The sequence below is a fragment of the Carassius auratus genome, chromosome 1 (genome assembly GCF_003368295.1).
Source record: "Carassius auratus strain Wakin chromosome 1, ASM336829v1, whole genome shotgun sequence".
Lineage (NCBI taxonomy): Eukaryota > Metazoa > Chordata > Actinopteri > Cypriniformes > Cyprinidae > Carassius > Carassius auratus.
Window position 1 is genome coordinate 9,388,286 of NC_039243.1, and position 25,041 is coordinate 9,413,326.

The following is a 25,041-nucleotide window of genomic DNA, read 5'->3' on the forward strand; positions in this document are numbered from 1 at the left end:
AAGTTTCCCGTGTCGCACCCTTGTTCTCTTGTTCTCTGTTTTAGTTTTCTCCTTTAAATGCTCAGGTTACAACTCTCCCACAATGAGATGGAGAGAACAGAGAAAGCAACGGTAAAATAAAAGAAAAGCAGGAGAGAGAGAGAGAGAGGTGGTTGAGTTTCCGAGAGAGAGAGAGGACAGGCACTCTCCTTTGAAGTGTTAAACATCCTTGAATAATTTAGCGCAGGCTAAGTATAGCTCTAAAACAGCCATTTCCATCTCACTCCACAAGCGCTCTGCATCTCGCTCTTACTGCCTTTTGTGTCGAATTCGTTCTTCCAAACAATTCCAGCTTTGCTCAACCTACACTTGAACCCGTTCTCTAGGAGCGGGAATCGCCGGGGATCTTACGTAACAATGCAGTCGCGATACCTCAGCCATGCTGTTTGCAGAAGGACATTGGTATAATATTCACAGCAGGTTTTATAAATACAATTGGCTCTCATACAGGCCGTTTCCATTCGACCAGCGTCTACATCTGGACTGGTTTCAGTACAACCACAAATTCAAGGAATCATTTAAAACTTAATCAAAATCTTGACATAATTTTTTTTCTAGTTCTGAAACAAAAAGGGGAAACTTTGTAGCATGAAAGAAGATTGGTAACACTTGATTTTAAGGACCAATTCTCAATATTAACTAGCATGTGTATTACAGGCATATCAGCTGATTATTAGTACTTATAAAGCACATATTAATGCCTAAACTTAACAACTACTTAACTAACTAATCATAAGCATATATACGTATACATCTGAGCGTCACAGAGATCACGCGCTCTGTATGCGTGCATTGAATATAGCCATTCGGATTGATAACCATTAGTATTATTACATAATAAATACTAAATTGTTATTATTATTATTTCTTTGCCGGGAAGCAAATATATCAAACATGCGTGCGGTAAGAGCATCTACGGTAATTCACGTTGGCCAAAACTCATTGTGAAATAAAATATCGCAGGCAATCACAGACATTTGCATTCGGACGGGATTAGTTTTCTCAGAGGATCACTGAGTTTGCTGAAAAACAGTCGGTCATTTGAACCTCTGTAATTATCACAGAGGTTGTGAGAGAAAAACACAGACGTGGCAGATTCGGACGGGATTAAAATCAGCAAGTACGTCTGTGAAACACAGATTTCTCTTATGACCCCCCCTGTGAAACTAGTCCCTTCTGAATAGGGCTTTAGAATGATTTCTGGAACGTGTGACACTGAAGACTGGAGTAATGATGCTGAAAAGTCAGTTTTGAATCCCACAAGAATAAATCTTACAATATTTTACATAGACGTATATGCAGCCTTGGTGAGACAATTATTTTTAAGTTCTATATATATATAACAGAAATGTGTGACAACAACCAAAATAAACAAGTTGCAACATGTGGCCAATGCTAAAAAATTATTTAACTTTTTTTTTTTATAAAACCTGGTCGCAAAGTCAAAGGTTTGATTGTCACTGAGCAGACTAACACAAATGCTTTGGTCAAAATCATCTGCCATATTAATAAGAATTTAAATAAGGATAAGAAATAAAAATTTGAAAAAAATCTAGTTTTGATTATATTAATTTCACAGTTTAACAACAGAATAACACATTTCTGTATTGACCGTCTGTCATCTTTCCAGTGATGGAAAACTCAACATCCAGAGCAGAACTTAATACAGTAGGCACATTAACTCTGATATTACACTCAAGTCTCATCACTTTGGGAATAAAACTTTTGTGCCGCTTTAACAATCTTGTCTGCTTCACTGCTTCCTCTTACCTGCAGGTGTCCTCCTGAATGTAGAGGGCGATGAGCTGCTTCGGGACGCTGAAGGACAGCGTACACTCCGCCATCTGTTCCCGAACCAACATCCATTTACTGTCCACCGTCTGAAACCTGTAGACCTTACACACCGCGTTCTTAAACACTGATGGGGAGAGAGAGAGAGAAACAGAGAGAGAGAGAGACATAAGCAAGAGATACAGCAACTTTCCGTTTGATCATTTAGGTAAAGTACTTAGAATAACAAAACATAATTTCAGCCTGTTCCTTCCACAAGCCTCACCCGAGCGTTTACTTTTCCTCATGATAGAGCTGCATAAATAGTGGATGTTTTCACCATTTTTGGCCTGAGATTCATATTAAATACACAGAAAAAGAGATCTATCATAACTCCTTAAGAGCTTAAACAAAATGCTTTGAAACATAATGTGGGTATATGTAAAATGGAGAAGTCTGACTAACATAAATATAAAGGCTGAAACCCACAATCAAATTTAACTAACATAAAATGCACCCTTCATGAAAAGTAGCTAGATTTTGTTTTGTTGGCCCTGTATGTAACAATGTAACAGCGTAATCATGTAGCAACAGGGTTGCATGCAAAATGTGTGGCACTTCTATACATTTTTCTTATTAAAAAAGGTTATTTTAAATTTTATAAAGATATATAGTGCGATTGTTATTCTTTTGAATAATGCAACTTAAGCTACTATATATATATATATATATATATATATATATATATATATATATATTACATTAATATAGTTAATTTGATTGCATTATTATATATAACATCATAAATCTTTTAAATAATATATTTTTTTAAACAAATTTAAGATGAGATTAAAATGTAAGATAAATATGAAGGTACTATATAATATATATTTTATCAGATTAGATTAAAATACATTTCCTTTCTTCAAAGAAAATAATAAAATAAAATAAATCATTCATGACCACCAAAACATTGCATGTGTCCTTAATGGAAGCAGGAAGTACAGACAGGTGGTTGGCTGAGGATGTGGAGTGAAGACAGAGACAGATGGATGCGTGAGCTCCAGAGGAGGAGAAAGGGACACAAACTCCCTCATCCAGGGCAGAGTTCTTCACAGAAGAGGATTAACCTCTGACTCCGCCCTCCCTTCTGCCCTCTAATCCAGCGGCCAATCGGATCGCAGCGTCTCTGCCTGCTCAAGCTCTTAGAGAAATGACTGTGCGTTGAGTTCGTGTTGAAGCACAGGGGTTGGGGTGAAGAGGACAAATTTCATTAGTCACTCTAACCGAAGCAGCAGAGACTAACACATTTTGACGGCGTGATTAAAACAACAGCCATCGAGAATGCCACAATGACATTCCATACGGTTACAAATGCGTCAACAAAAAACACAGCGAAACATTAGATGCGAAGATAACACCCAACACCCTGGACTTCTGGAGAGATTCGTCTGCCGCTCCCGACTTCCCCTCCATCCATCACATCACAGCAGCTCATAAATAAAGAAATGACCTTCTACAGAGTTTGTTTCTCAGGGAACTTTTCTCATCCTGAGACTTCGGGTCTATTCACTCACTAATAATGTGCCAAAACTATCCCAACTCTCTTTTCCACCTAAATTGAAATGGCACAAAACTATCGTATTCCCCCAATACTGTTTATTGCTACGTTACCTGAGGTAATTAAGATAATGAGCTGCACTTCACACCACTGCTGGGTGTTATTTACCCGCAGCAATCACACCGTTCACTGGGACGGCAATCAAACGCTGCCAAATCCACTTCAGAATCTCAACAATACGGATGGGAATCATACTGAATTCTGTTCTGCTTCTACTTCTACTTAATGAATCCATTACTGATTATTTCATTGCTCACCCACATAATTGGACCGACAATACACCAAACAAACATGCTAAATTAAAACAACACTATTTTTGATTACATATTCAGTCTTAAGGACCATTTATTCCAACAAACTTTGCTAGAATAGGAAACTGGGGCTGAAAAACAAGAGCTAATTTTAAAAAAGGTGCTTTAGAAAATGTTGTACGTCCACCAGAGCAGGTCATAGTAATGTGATGTTTTATTTACTATTCGTTTCATAATGTTGTAAAATAACATGAACGTGGGTGTTTATTTCTAGGAATAAACACATAGAATGTCATTTGTGTTTTTCGACGAATACAAAAGGGCAAAGGGACAGCATTTATTTAAAAGAGAAACCTTTTGTGACGCTATACATGTCTTTAGTCTCATTTTGGTCAACTTAAGGCCAATGTAGTTTCAAGAGTTTAAATGATGCTACTTCTTGGGTGTCATAGCCAACTGAAACCAGACTGTGTTAGAAAATGCTTCCTAGACAGTAATGAGCTTAAACAGCGAGCAAAAGGAGATGTTTGCTCAGGCCTTCTGCTTTCCAGAGAAAAAGTATCAAGCATCATCTCTAGAAGTAGAGTAGAGAAGCAGAGATCATAAACTGCTCAAATTCACCATGTGTTCATGTGTGTGTTGCTCTCAGCCAATCACCATTTTCATTTTTTCTAGGAGTATATTTGGTCAGATGATATTTATTCATCAGGTGATTGATTCAAAACAACCCAGCAGTGAAAATGAATCAACATGAGCAAAGATGGCATATTTCAAATCACACACTTCCACAAACTCTCTTTCTTTAAGTATAAGAAACTTTACTGCATATGAGCCAAAAACTCAAAATATTAAGTTTATTTTCTATTTTTTTACTCACCTGCATTCATTATTGGTCCATTATCTTGGTCATTAATCCTTCCATGTGACGACTCGTACACCAGCGTGCACTGTTGGAAAAAAACAAGATTGTGCATTTGAGACTGAAGCTCATTTCTCCCGATTATTAGACATTAGAATAATGACTCTAAATACAGCCGATGACATCAGAGAGTTTAAAACATCGTCCCGTGACTCTCTCTCTCTCTATCTCACGAGCTGGACACAGTGACAAGCTGTCACCTGCACTGCTGCTCAGATAATAGAGAACTTCTTCAAGTATCCCTGAGCACCAGTGTAAGCAATCCAGGAGAGAAGAGACCCTCACGGCAGCTCAAGACAAACACGACCCTCCATCAACATCAGCCGCAGCCCTCACGGCCTAATCACTTCAAATGCATAGCCCGCATCAGGGTTTAGTGCGATGACGGATGAGTCTTCACGTCTCATTAGGTCTCATGACCTTGGATGGGTCTGTCAGAGTTTCCAGTCAGTTCTTGGCACACAGCTCAAGAACAAAAAAAACAAAAACACTAGAGAAGAGTTGCAATCAGGCCATGTTCTCGTTCTGTGTCAGATTCTCCACAAACATACATCAGGCCTGACCCACATTCCCTCATGAAGAACAAAGACTCACTTCTGAAGCCCACATATCAAATAAAACCACAACGCCTCTGAGCCAAGAAACAGACATACAAAAACACCCACTGTCTATCATCAAACCACCCATTCATCCATCCACCCACCCACCCATCTATCTAGCCATTACTCATTCATGTATCACCCATGGATCCATCCATCTATCTATCACACATCCATCCATCTATCTAGACATCACCCATCCATCCATCCATCCATTAACAATCAATCCACCCAACCATCCATCCATCTATCTAGCCATCACCCATCCATCCAATCATCCATTCATCCATCCATTACCAATGAATCCACCCAACCATCAATCCATCTATCTAGCCATCACCCATCCATCCATTACCAATGAATCCACCCAACCATCCATCCATCTAGCCATCACCCATCCATCCATTACCAATGAATCCACCCAACCATCCATCCATCTAGTCATCACCCCTCCATCCATTCATCCATCCATCCATCCATTACCAATGAATCCACCCAACCATCCATCCATCTATCTAGCCATCACCCATCCATCCATTAACAATGAATCCACCCAACCATCCATCCATCTAGCCATCACCCATCCATCCATTACCAATGAATCCACCCAACCATCCATCCATCTATTCATCACCCCTCCATCCATTCATCCATCCATCCATCCATTACCAATGAATCCACCCAACCATCCATCCATCTAGCCATCACCCATCCATCCATTACCAATGAATCCACCCAACCATCCATCCATCTAGTCATCACCCCTCCATCCATTCATCCATCCATCCATCCATCCATTACCAATGAATCCACCCAACCATCCATCCATCTAGTCATCATCCATTCATCCATCCATCCATCCATCCATTACCAATGAATCCACCCAACCATCCATCCATCCAGCCATCACCCATCCATCCATTAACATGGAATCCACCCAGTCATCCATCCATCTATCTATCTATCTATCCATTACCCATTCACCTTCCATCTACTGTATGTATCATGCATCCGACCACCCATCCATCTATTTATCTATCACACATTTATTCATCCATCCACCCACCCATCCATCTATCTAGCCATCACCCATCTATCTATCTATCACCCATCCATCCATCCATTACCAATGAATACACCCACCCATCCATCCATCCATCTATCCATTACCCATCCACCTTCCATTGGATGTATTATGCATCCAACCATCAATCCATCCATCCATCCATCTATATATGTTTGAAAGAATCGTGTTCTTCCACTGTAGTTCAAAAACCAAAAAACAAAGGCTATTATGAAATATAATTATGAATAAAAATCAATGTAAAAATATTTATATATGAGCCTATGAACAATCAAACAAATAAAAACTACCCCGCACGAAAAATGGGTAATGATTTGGTGAGTTTTTCGAACTGAAAGTTGAACATATTATTATGATAGCTTGGCAAACTCAACAATCTGTTCGTAAGGTCTATATACTATTCAAACTTTTAGACTTTTAGAAAAGGTTTTGCCAATCCAACATTCAAAGTTCATCTTAACAAACATTCCTTTTCAAGTTACAAACAATTTATTTCTACTTTCCTGCATTCAAGTATAAATTCTGAATCTCGTTTGCTACCTCAATTCAAATTCAGGATTGTCATTTATAATGGATTCTCTATTTAAATCGCTTCAACTTTCTCTATTAAAATGGTGCTCAGTCGAAATATCCTCCATTTCCTCTCTCATGTCCTTCATCCATCTCCATAATGCTTCATAATTCTCACACCCTTCTGGATTCTTCCATATATTCAGTCTGTGCCTCTATCATGCTGATTAATCAAGGTTAAAGGGCTCTGCTGATGGCTGTGTCACTGCAAGTTATTGAGTTTAGGGGACATGAAGGGTGTTATGCAGCCTGTCTGTAAGAATAATAATGCTCAATTTTCCCCCGACACACAGAGCGAAAAGCAGCTAAGGACACAAATACAGCTCATTTCCACATGCCCATCACATATGTCTACATATACTGGATAAAATATTCCACAATAATCCATAAACATGCACGCACACACACACACACAAGCACACACACACTAAATGCTCTCTAAACAGATGCTTTACTCCTTCTGTCAACTGTGCAATTGAATTTCTTGGACGCCACACACAATATTCACTCTACTTTCCCTCACTGGCTGAACACACGTCCTGAGAGGTGATTTTCTATTGCCAGCCCTTACAAATTGCATGCATATGCACAAAAAACAGAGGACAACTTTCCACAATACAAGCCACTCTTAATTTACAGTAGCTCAACAGCAGTCAAATGACAAGTTAGCTACATAACAAGCTACTATATACCTATATACTCGTCCCAGGCTACACTAGGTTATTGAGTCAGTAGCTAGTTGTAGTTGTTTAGCTTACCTTCTGGTGCATGTCGGCGGTAATGTGGTCCACCTCACCATCTTCGATCTCACCCATCTTCATCCGGCTCACCACCACTGTGCCCACTGTAGCTGAATCATCTGCTGTCCTGAAACACATCAACACAACGACACATGAGTCTCCATGCATGTGTGGCTATGTCTTCAAGCTAATATGAACATGAAGGATTCACCTATCAACTTTCATTACATTTTTTCATTTCCACTGTCGGGAAGAAACTAGTTGCGTGTAATGGTGTTGCGTAATTTAAGTACAAAATAAATGCAATCTGTTACAGTTACTGAGAAAAAAATGTGTAATTAAAATACAGTTACTTTTGAAAATAATATATTTTCAGTAAAAAGCTAGGATATGTTGAACAATATTAATTTGTTGTTTTGTCTGGTTTTGATGCGTGCGATGCCTCCTTTCACTTAAAGGCGGTTTAGTAAAATGTTGCTATTCTGATGCTTTTGATTGGTTCTCTTGTTTGAATTTGCATTTGATTTTGATTGGTTTTTCTCTTGTCTGAAAGCTTTAGGCTACAACCTCTCTTAGGCCAGACCAGGCACCTTTTTTAATTGCTTTCTATTGGCAGTGAGTGTTTTGCACTCTGTTTATATGCCTTGGGCACCTTGTATTTTTTAGGAGCACTCAGAGCACCTGAAATAGAAAAATAAAATAAAAAACTGTCTGGATGTCATTTGCATGTTTTTTTTTTTATTGTCAAATTATATGAACAGAGAAGCCTAATCAAAAATGTTATCAAATGTAATCCATTACATTAATAAAGTAATTGAAAGAGTTACATTACTTATTACATTTTAAATAGGGTAACTTGTGACCTGTAACCTATTACATTTCCAAAGTTCCTAACACTGTTCATTTCATCCAATCATATTAATTGTATATTTGCATAATTTGTGCGTCAATAAATAAAGTGCGTCAGAATCTGAGATTCAAAAATGTCCTGTAATTTGACACTGCAGCCTCGCTGAGGTCACTAAACGCCTATAAGAGATCCTGTAGACATTAGCATTGATGGATCAGGATTACTCTGTTTCTCAGTAGTAACCGTCTGCAGGTTTGGCTCGGTCGGATCAGGCCCCAGCTGTGGCTGTTCACGTGCCAGCAGACTTGGAGCGAGTCTGATATCTGAGGTTATGATTGACCTCAAATTAACTTTGAAGCTCGATTGAGTCATGGAGGAGAGAGAAAGACATCCAGTCAGCCTTTAGAGGCACACTGGCAAATGTCCCATCCATGAACATGACCTAGACAAATCTAATTGGCCCTGGGTCTCTTTATGACAACAGTAAATCAGAGAGTGTTGTTATGAGAGGAGCTAGCGCTTTATGCTAATAGATCTGAATGAGACGCCATTAGCAACCCATTTAACTTCTGTAATGTGACACTTTGCTGAGTGAAACAGCATATTTCATGATTGAAAGAAACACGGACTGTTTATCAAATACAAGTAGTCATTACATTGCAAAAATGGTGCTCGATGGTTGGAGAGGGTTAATAAAGTGAGAGGCATTAATGATGTTAGTCATTGTGGTACAATTTTTTAAATCTATATATTTTTACTTAAAGTCAGTGTCACTACATACGCTGTGTCATACAAGAATATTCAACACTTTTTTTTTTCAAAAACATTTTCAAGATCATATACAGACCCAAACGGTGGTGAATGGTGGTGGTGTATATAAATATAGGGAGGGGATTTTTCAGTGACTCTTTCTGCAAGTTATGCTGGTGGGTGACAACATAAGTCAATCACTGATTCATCCTATTCATTCAGAAAATGAGTGAGTAATTTAATCAATCATTCAAAAACTAATTTATGTTGCATGGAAGAGAATAAGATAAAAATTGTGCTATTGTAAAAAAAAAAAAAAAAAAAAAAAAAAAAGACATAAAAAGTCACAATTATGACATAATGACAAGGTCTACATTATGAGATTTCAGGACATAATTATGATTTTAAGATGCTAAGTCAATTATGAGGTAAAAAGTCAAATTTTAAGAAAGTAAATTATGGGATAAAAAGACAAATTTATGAGATACTATTTCAATTTTGAGGTAAAAAAAAAAGACAGTCAAATATGGGCTAAAAATCTAAATTATAAACATATTTATGAAAAAAAAATCTGAATTATGACACTAAGTCAATTATGGGTTAAAAGTCAAAATTATGAGATACTACGTCAATTATGAAATAAGAATTCAAATTATTACACGTCATAATTATGAGTTAAAACATCAAAATCGTCATCATGACTTTTCACCTCTTGATTTCAACGTTTCTCCAATCTTGATTTTTCATGTCATAATTTTGACTATTTCTGACAATTTTCTATTGTCATAATTCTGAATTATCAAAGAATGATTTTGTGTTTGAAAAAGAGACAACATAATTGGCAGTCTCATGTCTAAAATGCAAGTTACTCAATATTATTTATATTTATTGTGCTCTTGTATAAAACTAATAAACGCAGTCATGATGCCTTGTTTTTTAGTAACCTCTGGGAAATAGCTCCAGCCATTGTTGCACATTTTAATGTGAAATTTTAATTATAGGAGCTGAGTCTGGGCATCTTTTGAGCAAACTACGTATGCATGTGTATCATCTACCAAAGTCCTGCAAAGTGTAAAAAAAAAAAGGGCAAAGGAAAGAGCAGCAGTGGTGAGAATCATAAATCTTCTCACATACAGCATCACAAGACTTGATGATTTATGATGTCTTTAAACTCGCAGCTGACTCTCACACTATTTCCCACTGTGACTAACAGCAGAGTCAATTAAGAGAGGCAGAATTAATATCTCTCTTTCAAAACGACATACATGTCTTCATTTTGAGGTAGAGGACATTTCAAGGATACAGTGCTTTCCACACGAGGAGACTTGATAGTCAAGATACTGTATTGGTGCCGCTCACTAAAGAACAGAGAGAGGTTGAATTTGTACAAGATATTCGAGAGGGAGAGACGTGAAAAGCTAAATGAAGAGTCAGACTGAAAAGAAGCCCTTCAGTGGAATTCATGAAACGAACCTTACTCTTCACCAGCCGACACGCTGGATCCGTGGCACCTAAATCATCTGTAACACCTGAAGAGAGCGAACCGTTAGCACTGCCATTCAGCTCAGTCTCGGCTCAAGTGCAATCTGCCATCTGAGATTCACCGTTTATTTTTCATTGACTGCCAATGTAAATGTAAAATAATGAAATAACTACATTTAAATAAAATAAACAAAAAATGAAATAAAACACAAAACTATATTTAAAAATACAATAGACAAACTGTGAAACTAACTTAAATAATGGAAATAAAAATTAAATAAATATAATACAAAACTAAAAACTGCATTTATTATGCACAAAAAGTGCATAATTAAATTAAAAATAAATACAAAGAAAAATTGAAAAATAAAATAAAATAAAATAAAAAATAAAATAAAATAAAATAAAATAAAATAAAATAAAATAAAATAAAATAAAAATGTATAAGCAGCTAGCTCATGGGTAAAAATATAAATAAAAAGTTCAAAGGAAAATTTATCTTTAAATACAGTATACATTTTCTGTACATTAAACAATTCTGACATTCATTTGCGTCCATGGCTGAAAGCATAGTTAAATAAATATGTGTTAAAAACTGTCATACATTATTGATTCCTCATCTCACTATGAATCAGAAACTCCTTTTCACCTTCGCAAGTTAAATAATAAAAATGTTGTGAACCGGTTCATATGGATACACTGAAAGGATCCAACTCAAAAGAAGGATTCATTCATGAATCAGACATGGCCAGCCGACTCTTTCCATGGGTGATCAGTCAAAATAGAGCAGCGGTGAAGCTGTAACACAGTCTCAGTCTTGTTCTGCCAAGTTCTCCCATGCATCTCACCCCACATATAAGAAATCCTCTGATTTGTGTCCTGCATAAAAAGCTGGACGGTGCTAAAAATAGCTTCCTGGTTTTATGATCGTCTGTATGAGTAAAGCTGGCACGACTCTGAGTGAGAGTTACTCTGAATGAGCCGTTTCTTCCCTGTGTTTTTCCCATGACTCAGCAGTAAATGCATTCGGATGGCCGTCTCAATCAGTGCGTCGACACACTGAGCTTCTGAACAGAAAAGTGGCAGAAATCGACCGAGCAGATGCTTGTTTTGGAGCATTTCCAGTCTTTCTAAACAGACGCTTTGCAACAGCTACTCATGAATACGAACGAGCAGTCCCCTTGCTATTTTTACAGTGGAACATCTAAAATGAACTGAATTCATTCAAAAAGCATGTTGCAGGCTGAGGTGAGAGGACGCTGGCCGGCCGCTCGATGTTATTCTGTATGAAAGCGGGCGTCTGATGGATGCTGCGGAGCGCTGTGAAAGGTCATTCATCAGTTGATATCCAGGGCTGTTAAAAACTCAACTTCAAATGGGGTCATGTTATGAAGCTTATGCTGTAACCTTGTATTAAAGACCCTATGTTTCATTCCAGAAAGGTGGCTACCATTTAAAAAAGGGTAATTGAGAAATAGGTCGGTCTGTGTACCTGGGATCATTATTAGGGCAAACCTGAAACCTGTCAAGAACACGTCTGGGTCAGATTTAACCCTAAAATCACAAGAAAGGTTGAGGAACACAATTATGCATAAAGAATATGTAGTCCACTTTTTAAGAACTAAAAATTTAAAAAAATCTAGAAATAATTCAAGTAGTAAAAATTAACATGATTGTTATGACAATGAAAGAAATATTTTTTTCTTTTTCTTTTCTTCATGAAAATGATTAAATAAATACATCATTCTTTGTGTGTGTGTGTGTGTGTTAGATTTTGAGGCGAAATGTGACATGGTCTTGTTTTCCTGCATGCTAAAATGTCATGTATAAACTAGTGAATTCAGGTAAACATTTGGAGATTAAATTCCCCTAGCTATTCTGTTTGAGGATCCTGTGTGGCACAGTTTTTACTGAGGCTCATGAATCGAAGCGTCATGCCCATTAAAAAGGGAGGGCACGTTTAGATTTAGATTTCTGAGCCAAGTGGATTTTAAATGCAGCTTCCAAATGACAAAAAAAATTTGCGAATAATATTTTTATTATATATTTGATCACACCAGTGTGATTCGATCACTCAGTGCACAGCATCAGCTGCTAAATTCAGATCTGTGTTCGTACAACGCTTCATGATAACCAATCAGAAACGATTCTGTTGCGCTTATGAATGCAATGGCCAATCAGAGACGTGCAATTTAGTCATCACTGTCACTGTGTTTTGTTCACTTGCTCGCTGAATTATTTAGCGAATTCTCTCATCAGAAACAACTAAAAGTGCGGATGTGCATACGAATGTAAGTAAGATATTGGTTTCATAATGTAAAGTGCTTCAGTGATTTTAATGGGAGTTTTTGAGAGTGCCTGAACTCTGGCTAGACTGAATGAAAATGTTATTTGCTCTCTGTAAAATCAAAGTGTTAAGATAAGTAACTTACAATATTGTTATTAAAAATTGCATTAAATGCAAATTCAGTCGTATTAAACATTTTATGGCATGACACTCATATATGGCACTTAAGTAAAACGTTGGGTTTTTATGTTAAGTTAATAGATCACACTACTTTGCCCATCACCATTTACTGATCAAATAATCTATAAAGGTGCAAAACGCATTCACTTACACATATTTGAGAATCAAGATACTTCCTGATATATTAAGCATGTTTGGAATTGTTTTGAATAAAAAAGGAAAAATAAATACATAAATCATAAGCCTATATCAGTTATACAGTGCTATTGTAGCTGCTGTGTCACATGACAACCAAGACGAATAAAGTAATTGGCTCATGCTCTGGAGATGACTTCTTTTGCACAATTCTTCTTTTTTTGGACAAATCTGTGGAATTTAAAGAATGGATTTAAACATGGTAAAATGTGTTAAACCAAACAGAGAGTGCTTCTGTCTTATTGGCAGATGAAAGCATGATCAAATTAGCAGAAATATTTAATAAAACAGACATTTTTAGGACTTTGTGCAAGAGGGAGACAAACCTTTTAAGCGGCCTCAGACTGATTTTGCTCATGAGGGCTGAAACACATGAGTTTGAGTTGTGCAACTTTCAGAAATCTCTGTCTGGCTGATGAGCACCAACAAAATAATGAAAATTATAATCAGTTTGACCAATATTGAAAATACTTCTGGTCTAATCAAAAAAAAAAAAAAATAAATAAATAAAAAAATAAATAATAATAATAATCTAGAAATCTAAAATAAATACTGTACTACTATGAATATCAGTTGATAACAATAATGCAATTCATATAATTGGTATAATATCTTAAATAACACTTTAAAAATATATTAGTTTAAAACCCTTTAAAATAATATAATTAGTGTAATACCTTAAAAATATTTATTTGATAATATAATAATAATTAGAAATATAAAATAAAATACAAAAATGGTTATATAAACAGCATCAGCTGATAACCTAAATAACAATATTAATACAACTGATGTTATATAGTAGAATGAATGAACAAATAAAATAACTATAAAGCAAATAAAGTATAATATAAGAACAAATAAAACATTAAAATAACAATATTATTATAATTCGTGTAATGTCTTAAAAAACTAATAAATAATATTTTAAAATAAAAAAACAACACATTAAAATGGTAATATAAAAGCATCACTTAATAAAATCTTAATATAATCAGTGGGATTTCATAAAAAACGAATAAATAATATTCTAAAATATAAAACAACATAAAATATAAAAAAAACATCATTTGAAAACTTATTTTAATATAATTGATGTTGTATGGTAAAATAAATAATAATATAAAAATATATCAAAGTAATAAACAAAAATATAAAATATAACCATAAATCGACCTGTAGGATTTTAATACATAAAATGTTTGTTAGTGTAAATAGGAACACTGTCCAAATGCTGTCAAATCAATGTAGAAATTTAGGAATTCTATCATTTCTGGAAATCTTTTGCCACTATATGAGCAATGTGATCACATCAGCCACTCAAGCACAAGCACATTAAGACATCTCACACATTTCAGTGGCAGTGCGTCATTAATAAAGCAAGCAGTCTATTGGTAGTCACCACATCACGTGGCTGCTCTTCTCTTCTGCATAATTCATAAGCATAGCTCACAAACAGTGACTCATCCCAGCAGCTCCCCGTCCTCGCACGTTTCTCTTCACAGTTTGTCAACGCTGCTGAAAATGTGTTTTCACAAGGCACTTGTTCTATCAGCTCAACAAGTTCACAGCGGACTCACAGTCACACTCCACTCCACAACATCTCCATCCCGCAGCGCTTTACTCTCCACAAACATCCGAATCTCTCCCGCACCGTCCCAGATAAACAGCCCCCTCAGATAATGCAAACGACAAGCTCACCTTCAGCGCTGAAGTGTCCTGGTCTGTGCAGTGTTCGTGAATGTGAAAGTGTCTCAGGCCAGTCAAAATGTCAAGCGAACGACAGCTTCCTGCAGGGGAAAGTGAGCAAAGGGTACCACAGACTAAAAATACCCTGTTCTGCGGGTCTGGACGGAAATAGCTTAAAGGTAAGGGCTCAGTCTCAAAAAGAAGACTCTTGAGACACTCGGCATCTTTTAGAAACTCTCAAAGCCTTTAGTGTTTGTGAAGAAACCTAGCACTTGTATTTTACACCCCACACATGAATAATGAAGCATTCGAAACATGCTGGGTTATGAAAAGAGCAAGACTCCTGTAAAATAATAGTTTGTCACTGGACTGTGTTTGTACGATAGCGAGGTACTATTCTTCAAAAAATGCTTCGTTTCAAACTCCAGAATCTTGTAATGCATCGTTTAATTTAATTCCTATTTATATGATAAACTGATGAACATGACTGTTCATCATGATAATTGTATATATATATATATATATATATATATATATATATATATATATATATATATATATATATATATATATATATATATATATATATATATATTTGTATTTGATCTTATATCAAATAAATAAACTGAATTAATTAAATGAAATCTACAAGGCTGAAATCACATGATGCCCAAACAACCATTCTATTCTTTTCTTTATACAAATTAAGAAATTACATTGTGCATAGGTAAAGCCTTTTAGGACAATAATTTAAGATAGTTAGGATGTTATTATTTGACATTATTTTCATGATAATTAATTAGATTTTCTTTCGAATACATTTTAGTATCATTGACATTCCATTAGGTTTTTAGTAACATATTGGAACAGTTTTTATTTTTGCTTTTTCGGTTTTCAATTGCACTTTACTTAACATTTTTTTGACATTTTGTCATTTTTAATAGTCTTCTTTATATATATATATATATATATATATATATATATATATATATATATATATATATATATATAATTATTATTTAAATGTCAATTTAGTTTTTATTATTTTTTAATTTCAGTTGTTTATTTTGATTTCAGTTTTAGTTCAATTTAATAACCCTGATTCTCATAATTATAATAATACAACACCAGTGAAACACCAGGATGTACAGTATAAAAACTTTCCAATTTCAATAATATATATTTATGATTTATATTCATGGATTTATTGTATCAAAGAAATGAGGATAAAAAAATCTTGATGTTCCTAAAAAAATAAAAATAATAATAAATGCAACAAATCCTCATGCTCCTAATAATAATAATAATAATAATAATAATAATAATAATAATAATAATAATAATAATAAACTATCATATAAATAAAATGTAATCTATCATAAGATATTTATTACTTTTAATTACTGGGTCAAATGTGGCTATAGATGATGTCTTGAGATGTTTTTTTGTTTTTAGATTTGTCCTTTCACTAGTAAAGGTAAACTGCTTCAGCCTGTAGTGAGTCAAACAGAGAACAGTGACACCTGAGCTGAGACGGTCATCTGTGAGCGGGATGTTGATGAGACTCATTGATATTGACAGTCTCTCTCTCTCTCTCTCTCTCTCTCGCTCGCTCCTGAAAGTCCCCATGCAGGAAAACCATCATAACTTCCCATCTCTGTTATAGTTCCTTATTATTATGTTAAATCATTGCTATTGGTCATCCTCATGTCTGTTTGTGGGTTTTACAAACATTTAACTGATGAAATGCTTTCAAAAGCGCTTGTGACTAAACCTCATAACGTTAACATTGGATCCTCAAACAGTCAGCGAAGCCTCAGAAACTCAACCCACCTCCAGTACAAGAGTATAACGTGCTGATGTTGAAGAAGCACAGTGATATCTTCACTCATTAAACACTAGAAGAGTCTATAAGAGTCTAAAAGTTAAATATCCCATGCATAGCGCTTCATCTTATATGTCATGAGACTCTGGCCATATATATATATATATATATATATTAGTGCATAAATATACTATACCAGATATTACATGATACACTAAATTAGAATAAATTAATTGAAAATAAAATAATATATATATATATATATATATTTATATATTTATTTATTATTTTATTTTTTTCAAAGGTTCAGTGGCTCCAAAGTATTTCAGTGTGACTTGCGTGCCTACTTCCTACTAGGGTTTATATTTTTAGAAATACTGTCATTACTTTAACCCAGTTGTGGTAACTGCAGTTTTGAAGTTTCCAGGTTTGTCATAATTGTGGGAAGCCTGTAGGAACCTTTGAGAAACCTTTATTTGTAGTAGTGTAAGATGCAATCCACTGTATAATGACTGCTCCTGTAAATATGCTCCTTCTGAAGGGATCATTAGAGGTCTGATCGCCTGCTCGCCTCCGTCATGAGCTGCTCTGCACAAAATCACCACGCTTGGCATCCCTGTCAGAGATGAAACAGACTACTTCTTCAGTGGAAACACGGTGTGTGTGTGTGTGTGTGTGTGTGTGTGTGTGTGTGTGTGTGTGTGTGTGTGTGTGAGCGCGTGTCATTAAAACAGTAAGCATCTCCTCGAGCTTGACCTGTGTGTCAGACTGTGACGAGCCAAGCTTATCCCCGTCCCTCCGGCGTCAGAGCCCACCTTCACCGCACAAGCTCCTCTGTTAGCCATCTTACCTCCGCGTGGAGGAGCCCTGTCTAATACCTCCAGACTAACAATGAGAGCAAAGAGAAATGGGCCACGCTCGTCTGACAGTGTGCTCACCGTGGGCTAAATCTCAAAGTCAGTCTCTCACCTCAGTAAACCGATCGCTGTTTGTTTACCGTAATCCATGTGAGCGGCCTTCATCTGAACCTCTGTTAGGAACACAAACTCAGGATGACAACTGTGTTCGGCGCAGATACAGGCGTGTTTGGCATTAGCATGTTGCATGATAACCACCTGACGCCTCAGTAAGCATATACATATATGCATTTAGCAGACGCTTTTATCCAAAGCGACTTACATTGCATTCAGGCTAACAATTTTCTTCTAACATGTGTTCCCTGCAATTCGAACCCCCAACCTTGCACTTGCTTACCACTTGAGCTACAGGAACAATAAAATACTACAACAAAATCAGCCTGAGAAAAACGAACAGAGCGAGCCAGCCAGGAGTCGAACCTAGAACCTAGAATATACATTGCACCACTAGCCCACCATATAACACACACCATAGTTATTTAGTCATATAAAAAAAAAAAAAATTATATATATATATATATATATATATATATATATATATATATATATATATATATATATATATATATATATATATATATATATATATATATATATAAAATGAAAGTAATAATCAATATGATTAAGGATAGAGCATAATCAAACAGGGTATTTAAGTAGAAAACAATCAGCCTATAGCAACAAAACAGTATGTTTACTAAAGTAAAATAAAAATATGAAATATGTAGTTCGGGCAAAAACTACATGCATCAAATGTAACACTAATTAAATATACTTTATTAGTAATAATATCTATATTTACTTATAAATAGTTAATATTACATGTTTTTTATTATAATTATTGTAATATATAATTTTTATCATTAATATATCAATTAATTAACTTTAAAATTACTATAAAATCATATTCATAAATATTTTAATCCTGACATAGTGTTTAAGTAGAATCAGCATAGCAAAAATATATGTTTCTATGGACAAAAGTACAAATATCACATCACATATATATTAAGCAATTATTAAAATTAAACATAAATGTATTAAATATGATTCAAAATTCAATACTTTATATTAATATTTAATTTAAAATAATTATTCTCATTCTTATTATTATACAATTATTACAGAAAGATTTCATTTTAATATTAGGCATATTTTAACCCTTACAAAAAAAAAATCATAATAATAAAAAATAAAAAAAACATCGGCCTAGCAACAAATTGTATGTTTCTATCGACAAAAGTAAAATCATCCAGACATAAAATATCTGGATGATCAGATTTGTGACTAACTAAAAAGAATTAAAAAAAAAAAAAAAAAAAAAAGTATTAATCAACAAAATTACTTATTAATTATTCTGTTCAAAAGTACATCTATGGTCAATATTTGTGGATAAACTCCTCTGCAGTCTTCTCCGCAAAAGATACAAAGAATACTACTTAAGTATTTATTGAAATAAAAGTAATAACGCAAAATTTATGCAAAATAATAATGCGGCCTATACAGTATTTCAGCATCAGGAGTGTGCCTATAATGACTTTAAATGCTGCCTATTTTTTTTATTTAACATGACAACTTAATAGAAACATTGTACATTACTAATTCTAACGCTTACGTATACTCAGTTATTCAAACAGCAGCTACAGAAAATGAGCAAAGAACATTAACATGATCCAAAAACATCACTGACTGCACTACACTGTCAAAATAAAGAAAAAGAAACATCATGGAAATATGAAAGCCCTGATATTAATTGGATAATAATATACTAGCTGATAACAATAGGCCTAGCACTACCAATAATAATAATAATAGTCTTGCTATGGTCAAAGGCATAAGCCACAGGCAATATCTCTGACTATGGTTGATACACAATACTACTGTCCGTCGACACAACCCTACTGCCTTCTTAGTCTTTAAAAAACTCAACATGAGTGTCTTACAGCCACAGCTAGAACAAGATCCAGAAAGCATGTGAATCTCAAGCTGAGCTACAGATGTGAATGCATTTCTAGATAGTTCCATCCCACTGCATGCAGCATGCAAACCAGCACTAGATGACACCGAGGTCAAGTCAAGCAGGAAAACCAAACCATCCAGTAACATATGCAAGTGTCAGATAACACACCACAACACTCAAGAACTTCTGCTTTGGGCTGAAGAAGTGCATAAAAATACCTGCCAAAATAAACCCAACCAGAGCAAGCATGGATATTACTCACGGAGCAAACGCTTGTGTGCTTGCAGTGTGTAACAAGTGGTCACTAGCAGCAGATAAACTAGGGAGGGAGATGAGAAACTCATACTATAACACGCGCACACACACACGCACACGCACGCGCAGACTGCTGCATCAGAGGTCTGTGTAAAGTGTGATGTGTCAGTATTTCTCCAGCACAGCCGCACAGATCCCTTTTTCTGCTGGGCTCTGTATTTCACTGGATCAGAAACTTGATGGCTTTTCCATCACCGTGGCAATAAGCCTGGCCTTAAGTGTGTGTGTGTGTGTGTGTGTGTGTGTGTGTGTGTGTGTGTGTGTGTGAGAGAGATGCTGCAGTGTTGTGATAGGCAGACTAGCAGAAGCCGAGGCAAAGTCGTTCTCAGATTATTTCTTAGTATATGGAGTATGTAGTATGTAGCATCCTCTGTAGTGAATGGGTGCCGTCAGAATGGGAGTCCAAACATCTGATAAAAACATCACAATAATCCACAAGTATTGTGACATGAAAATCGGTGTGTTTGTAAGAAACAAATCAGTCAAGACATTTGAACTTTAACCTGATGCTTTTGGCTGAAATACAAATCCATAATCCTTAACACTTCCTCCATTCCCTGCTGTATCTCATCAAAATTCACCTACATATTTATTTGGAACTGTTTGCATGGTTTTCACTAAATGGTGTTTAATGTATTAATATTTCTCTCTTGATTCAGACGAGATAACTCTTTCACTATAAGAAGCAAGATTATGGATTATGGACTCATATATTAGCCGGAAATGCTGCTTTGAAACTCATTCTGACGGCACCCATTCACCGTAGTGGATCCATTGGTGAGCAAGTGATCTAATGCTAAATTTCTTCAAATCTGTCCTGATGAAGAAACAACGGGCTTAGGGTGAATACATTTCTAACAAAATGTCATTTTTGGGTGAACTTTTCCTTTAACAGATGAAACCTTAGTGTAAAGTGTTACCAATAAATGTAGGTTTCAGGCCTAAACCAAATACTGCATCAAAGCTGGTTTGACACGGTCATAACACTGTGCATGAGACTCTACACAATGTGAGTGACTTTGCAGATAAACAGAAAAAGACTGATCACAATTCAGTACACAAATTAACGCAAAAAAGACAATCAGTAATTCAGTTAAGAATTCAAAGGTCACAGTGACATCATCACCGTAGTTCCATCATGAAAACTGAATATTCTATTAGATTTAAATTCACATTTTAGATTTCTTTTAAAGTACAATGTTTAAAATAAAATAAAAACCCATCTGAAATGATGCAACAACCCAAGCAAAACCAAAAGTGGTGAATTAATTGCAGAAGTTTATTACTGGGTGTGGACCGGAGTGTTTGACACATATGAATACAGTGCTGCCTTGAAAGCACATAAGACAGCAAACAAATAAAGACGAGGATGTATGCATCAAAATACTTCAGACAAAACCAAAGGAAATGATCTTCATTTTAAAAATGTTAATGGAGAAAGACACTTTTCAAGCTTCATTTCACATAATTTAGTATCTATGAGGACTGAAACAACACATTATCTGGAACCAAGCATAAGTCCAATAACATGCAGCATTTCAACTAATTCATTGGTTTGTGCGTCTAATGTTTCCCAACTGGTGACTTGCAACCTAAAAATGGGTCTCATGTCTGTTCTGATAAGGCCCTGAACAGCAAAGGAGAAAAAAAACATGTCAAAGACAAATAATAAAATAACTATATAATCATAGCAAAATAAAGGCTTATAAACTTTTCAAGATGAGAAAACATTTCTGGGTTCTTTTGTTGTCGGCATCAGAGGCAGTGCATCTAAAGCACTTTGGCACAAGTTCATAGGGGGTTTATTTTTAAAGAGCCAGTCTTTAAACGAAGACCACCAGATAAACACTAAACCATGATGGGTTTTACGTGGGCTTAAAATTCACCAAGTTATAGTCTAATTCTGGCCAGTGTTGGCAAAGCAATGAAGTTATAACAGGCACAGCGTCTTGTTTACACCCGTTTTACAGTCTTCGGAAAGAGGGAGGTTATAGAGGGTGGAAGAGAGACAGAGGAATAGAAATAACACCGAGTGAATGTGTTTGGGTGTAAAAGTGTAGATGTGTGGTATGCTACAGTAGCTGATGTGTGAGATGATGTATTAGTTAAAGAGCCACACAGATGGGAAATCAAAAATGACCTGTATTACAGTGTATGATGTAGCTGTCCATCAGTGTAAACAATGTGCAAAGTAATTAAACCAAAAAATACACGATTTATAAAGTTATTGGCTTCTAAAGTAAGGAGTTGACTCTGAATCGCTGAAACGAGTCGTTATAGATTTCATTAAAATGAAGTGTAATTCCGTGAATACTCAACGAAGAGACATGAGAGGGATATCTATAGAAAGCTTGACATGTCTACTTTAAAACTAAACAAGTGCTGCTGAAAACAGATATTCTGTGATAAAGCAATCCATATGAAAACAACGCAATGTCTGTTTTTCACGTCTCCCTTCATTATATCTAATGTGACCACGCCCCCGCGCTGAACGTGCTATTCAGATTCAAACTGAAGCGCGCGGCTTGAATACGCACACACAGAAGAAAAAGCAGCAAGTTTTTTATTTTACTGTTTGCTTCGCGGTGAGAGGAATAAGACATAATTCACCCCAAACAGATGCTAACGCATAGTTAACCATGAAGTTGTGTGTGGAACAACCAATCAAACCTGACTATGTTAGTTGACCAATCAGAACACAGTATGCTACCGAAAGGTGGGGTTTAAGGAAACTGAATCTTTTGAACAGCTTCGCGCGAACCGTTTGGGGATCTCTGAGAATTGAGGTAATTTTAAAATGATATTTTGACAAAATGACAATGTTTTTTAACCTGGGATGGATTTAAACCTAATGTACAGGACTTATAAACAGTGATAGGAAGCTTATAATTTTCATCTTACTGGCTCTTTAATGCATCATGAACTACCAAAAAAACTAAACTTTTTCACAGCATTTATTCATTTTTTAAAACAGCATTTATTATGAATCTATTATTTTTCATTGATTTTAATATTATCCATATTTGAATCCTGACAGGGTGCAACAAAAAAGTATGTTATAGTCATTATAAAAAAATAAAAATAATCTGTCTGCTAAGATTCAAGAGAGTGGTGGATGTATTATTAATTATCATTTATTATTTAATATTATATATACTACTAATTATGAATCTGTATTTAATAATAATTTTTAAACATTTTATAATAATTATTATTAATATTAATATTAATATTTAATATATTATATTAATATATTATATAATTATTATATAATTGAAACAAATATTTAGTTTTAATACTGTGCATATTCTAATGACATAGAAAGTAGAAGTTAAGCAGCCATTATTAAAAAAAATTCTGGCTGCTCAGATTCATTAAGAATTAAAGCAAAATACAACAACATATACATAAAATTATATATATATATACATATATATATACATATATATATATATATATATATATATATATATATATATATATATATATATATATATAATATTAATCAAATAATTAATAAAATGTGTGTGTTCGTGTTCCATTTTTATTTAAATTTACATTAGTTAATGCATTCAGTATCATGAACTATGACAATAACTTTTTTCCACAGCATTTATTAATTTATTATTAATCTAGTATTATTAATTATTTCTTAACACTCATTTACATTTACTACTGTTACTACACATTTGCTCATTATACATTAATGGTAACTTAAACGACTTGAAATGTTAAATGTTAATTTGAATGCAATGACTAGATGTCTAAATTGTAACTAATTCAATCTGATATCCCTACAAAGAATTTCTAAAACATCTGTATGTTACTGCATTAACTCCAAACTGAGGTTCAGCTAGTGGAACGTGCTAATAAATCCAGAACAAACTAAGACATCAACGCTCTCTTGCTCTGCTGTGTTTTGTTTGCTCTTGGCATTTACTGAGCTGCATTTTAGCAGGCTAATTTAATCAAATCATTCATTTACATTTCATCAACAGCAGACGAGAGGCTAAAGGATGAATCAGGAAATGTAAACTCGAGCTGTATACTGATTTATGTTCATCTCATTCAAGGCCTGTAAATGAATCTCTCTTCCCCTCGCGCCAGACATCTTCAAGCTGGTGGTGATCTTCTGGTGATCAAGCTGGTGAAGATTCACTTACAGCAGGTCCTCAAAACAAACTGTTTATGTGACTTGTAATTGAAATACGACCGTATTAAATTATTCTGGTCTCTCTGTTCAATCTGATCATGCGTGTATTTGATAAATGAGTCCCCAGATGCTTCGAAACACTTTTTTAATATTTAACAGCTAATGCTCAGTTAAGTGCTACTAAGATGAGGGTTAACACCACTCATTTATCTCAACAGTTTAGATTGAAAGGGACAGGGTTATGTGAGGCATGATGGGATACGATCGTCCATCACTGGGCTGGTCAATAAAAACATTACTAACATGTAGCAAATCATTCGGTGAGTTCATGCATGTGAAAACCACTGCTTGTGCACCAGAAGGCTTTCTCATCGGAAAGTCCTCCATGTACTTTGAATCAAACCCACACAGGGTCCAGAATTAAACTTTTATAATTTATTTTCTTCATTTAAAAAAAGAAGAAGAAGAAGAAGAAGAAGAAGAAAAAGTTATTCCGAAAAGATTAATCTTTTGAAAAATCATCCACACACATGAAATATTGCATTTTTGTCTGAATCTACATTTATGCTGCCAATTGTCAATATTCAAGAGAAGTAAAAAAAAAACCAAAAAAAAAACTGTGTGTGTGTGTTTGTGTGTGTATGTGATCCTGGAGCACAAAAGCAGTCTTAAGTCGCTGGGGTATATTTGTAGCAATAGCCAAAAATACATTGTATGAGTCAAAATGATTGATTTTTCTTTTATGCCAAAAATCATTTAAGTAAAGATCTTGTTCCATGAAGATATTTTGTACATTTCCTAGAATAAATATATGAAAGCTTATTTTTGGATTAGTAATATGAATT

General features: G+C 34.9%; 1 protein-coding gene across 4 annotated transcripts in view; it reads right to left on the bottom strand.

The window, feature by feature from the left end:
• Positions 1-25,041, bottom strand: part of inpp4b (inositol polyphosphate-4-phosphatase type II B) — a 101,399-nt gene that overhangs the window by 49,211 nt on the left and 27,147 nt on the right. For all 4 annotated transcript variants that reach the window (XM_026230246.1, XM_026230220.1, XM_026230237.1 and 1 more), the window contains 3 exons: positions 7,612-7,720; positions 4,559-4,628; positions 1,810-1,957 (listed from right to left, as the gene is read on the bottom strand). In XM_026230246.1, coding sequence (XP_026086031.1) covers positions 1,810-1,957; positions 4,559-4,628; positions 7,612-7,720 — 327 coding nt within the window. The remainder of the gene's footprint in view (positions 1-1,809; positions 1,958-4,558; positions 4,629-7,611; positions 7,721-25,041) is intronic.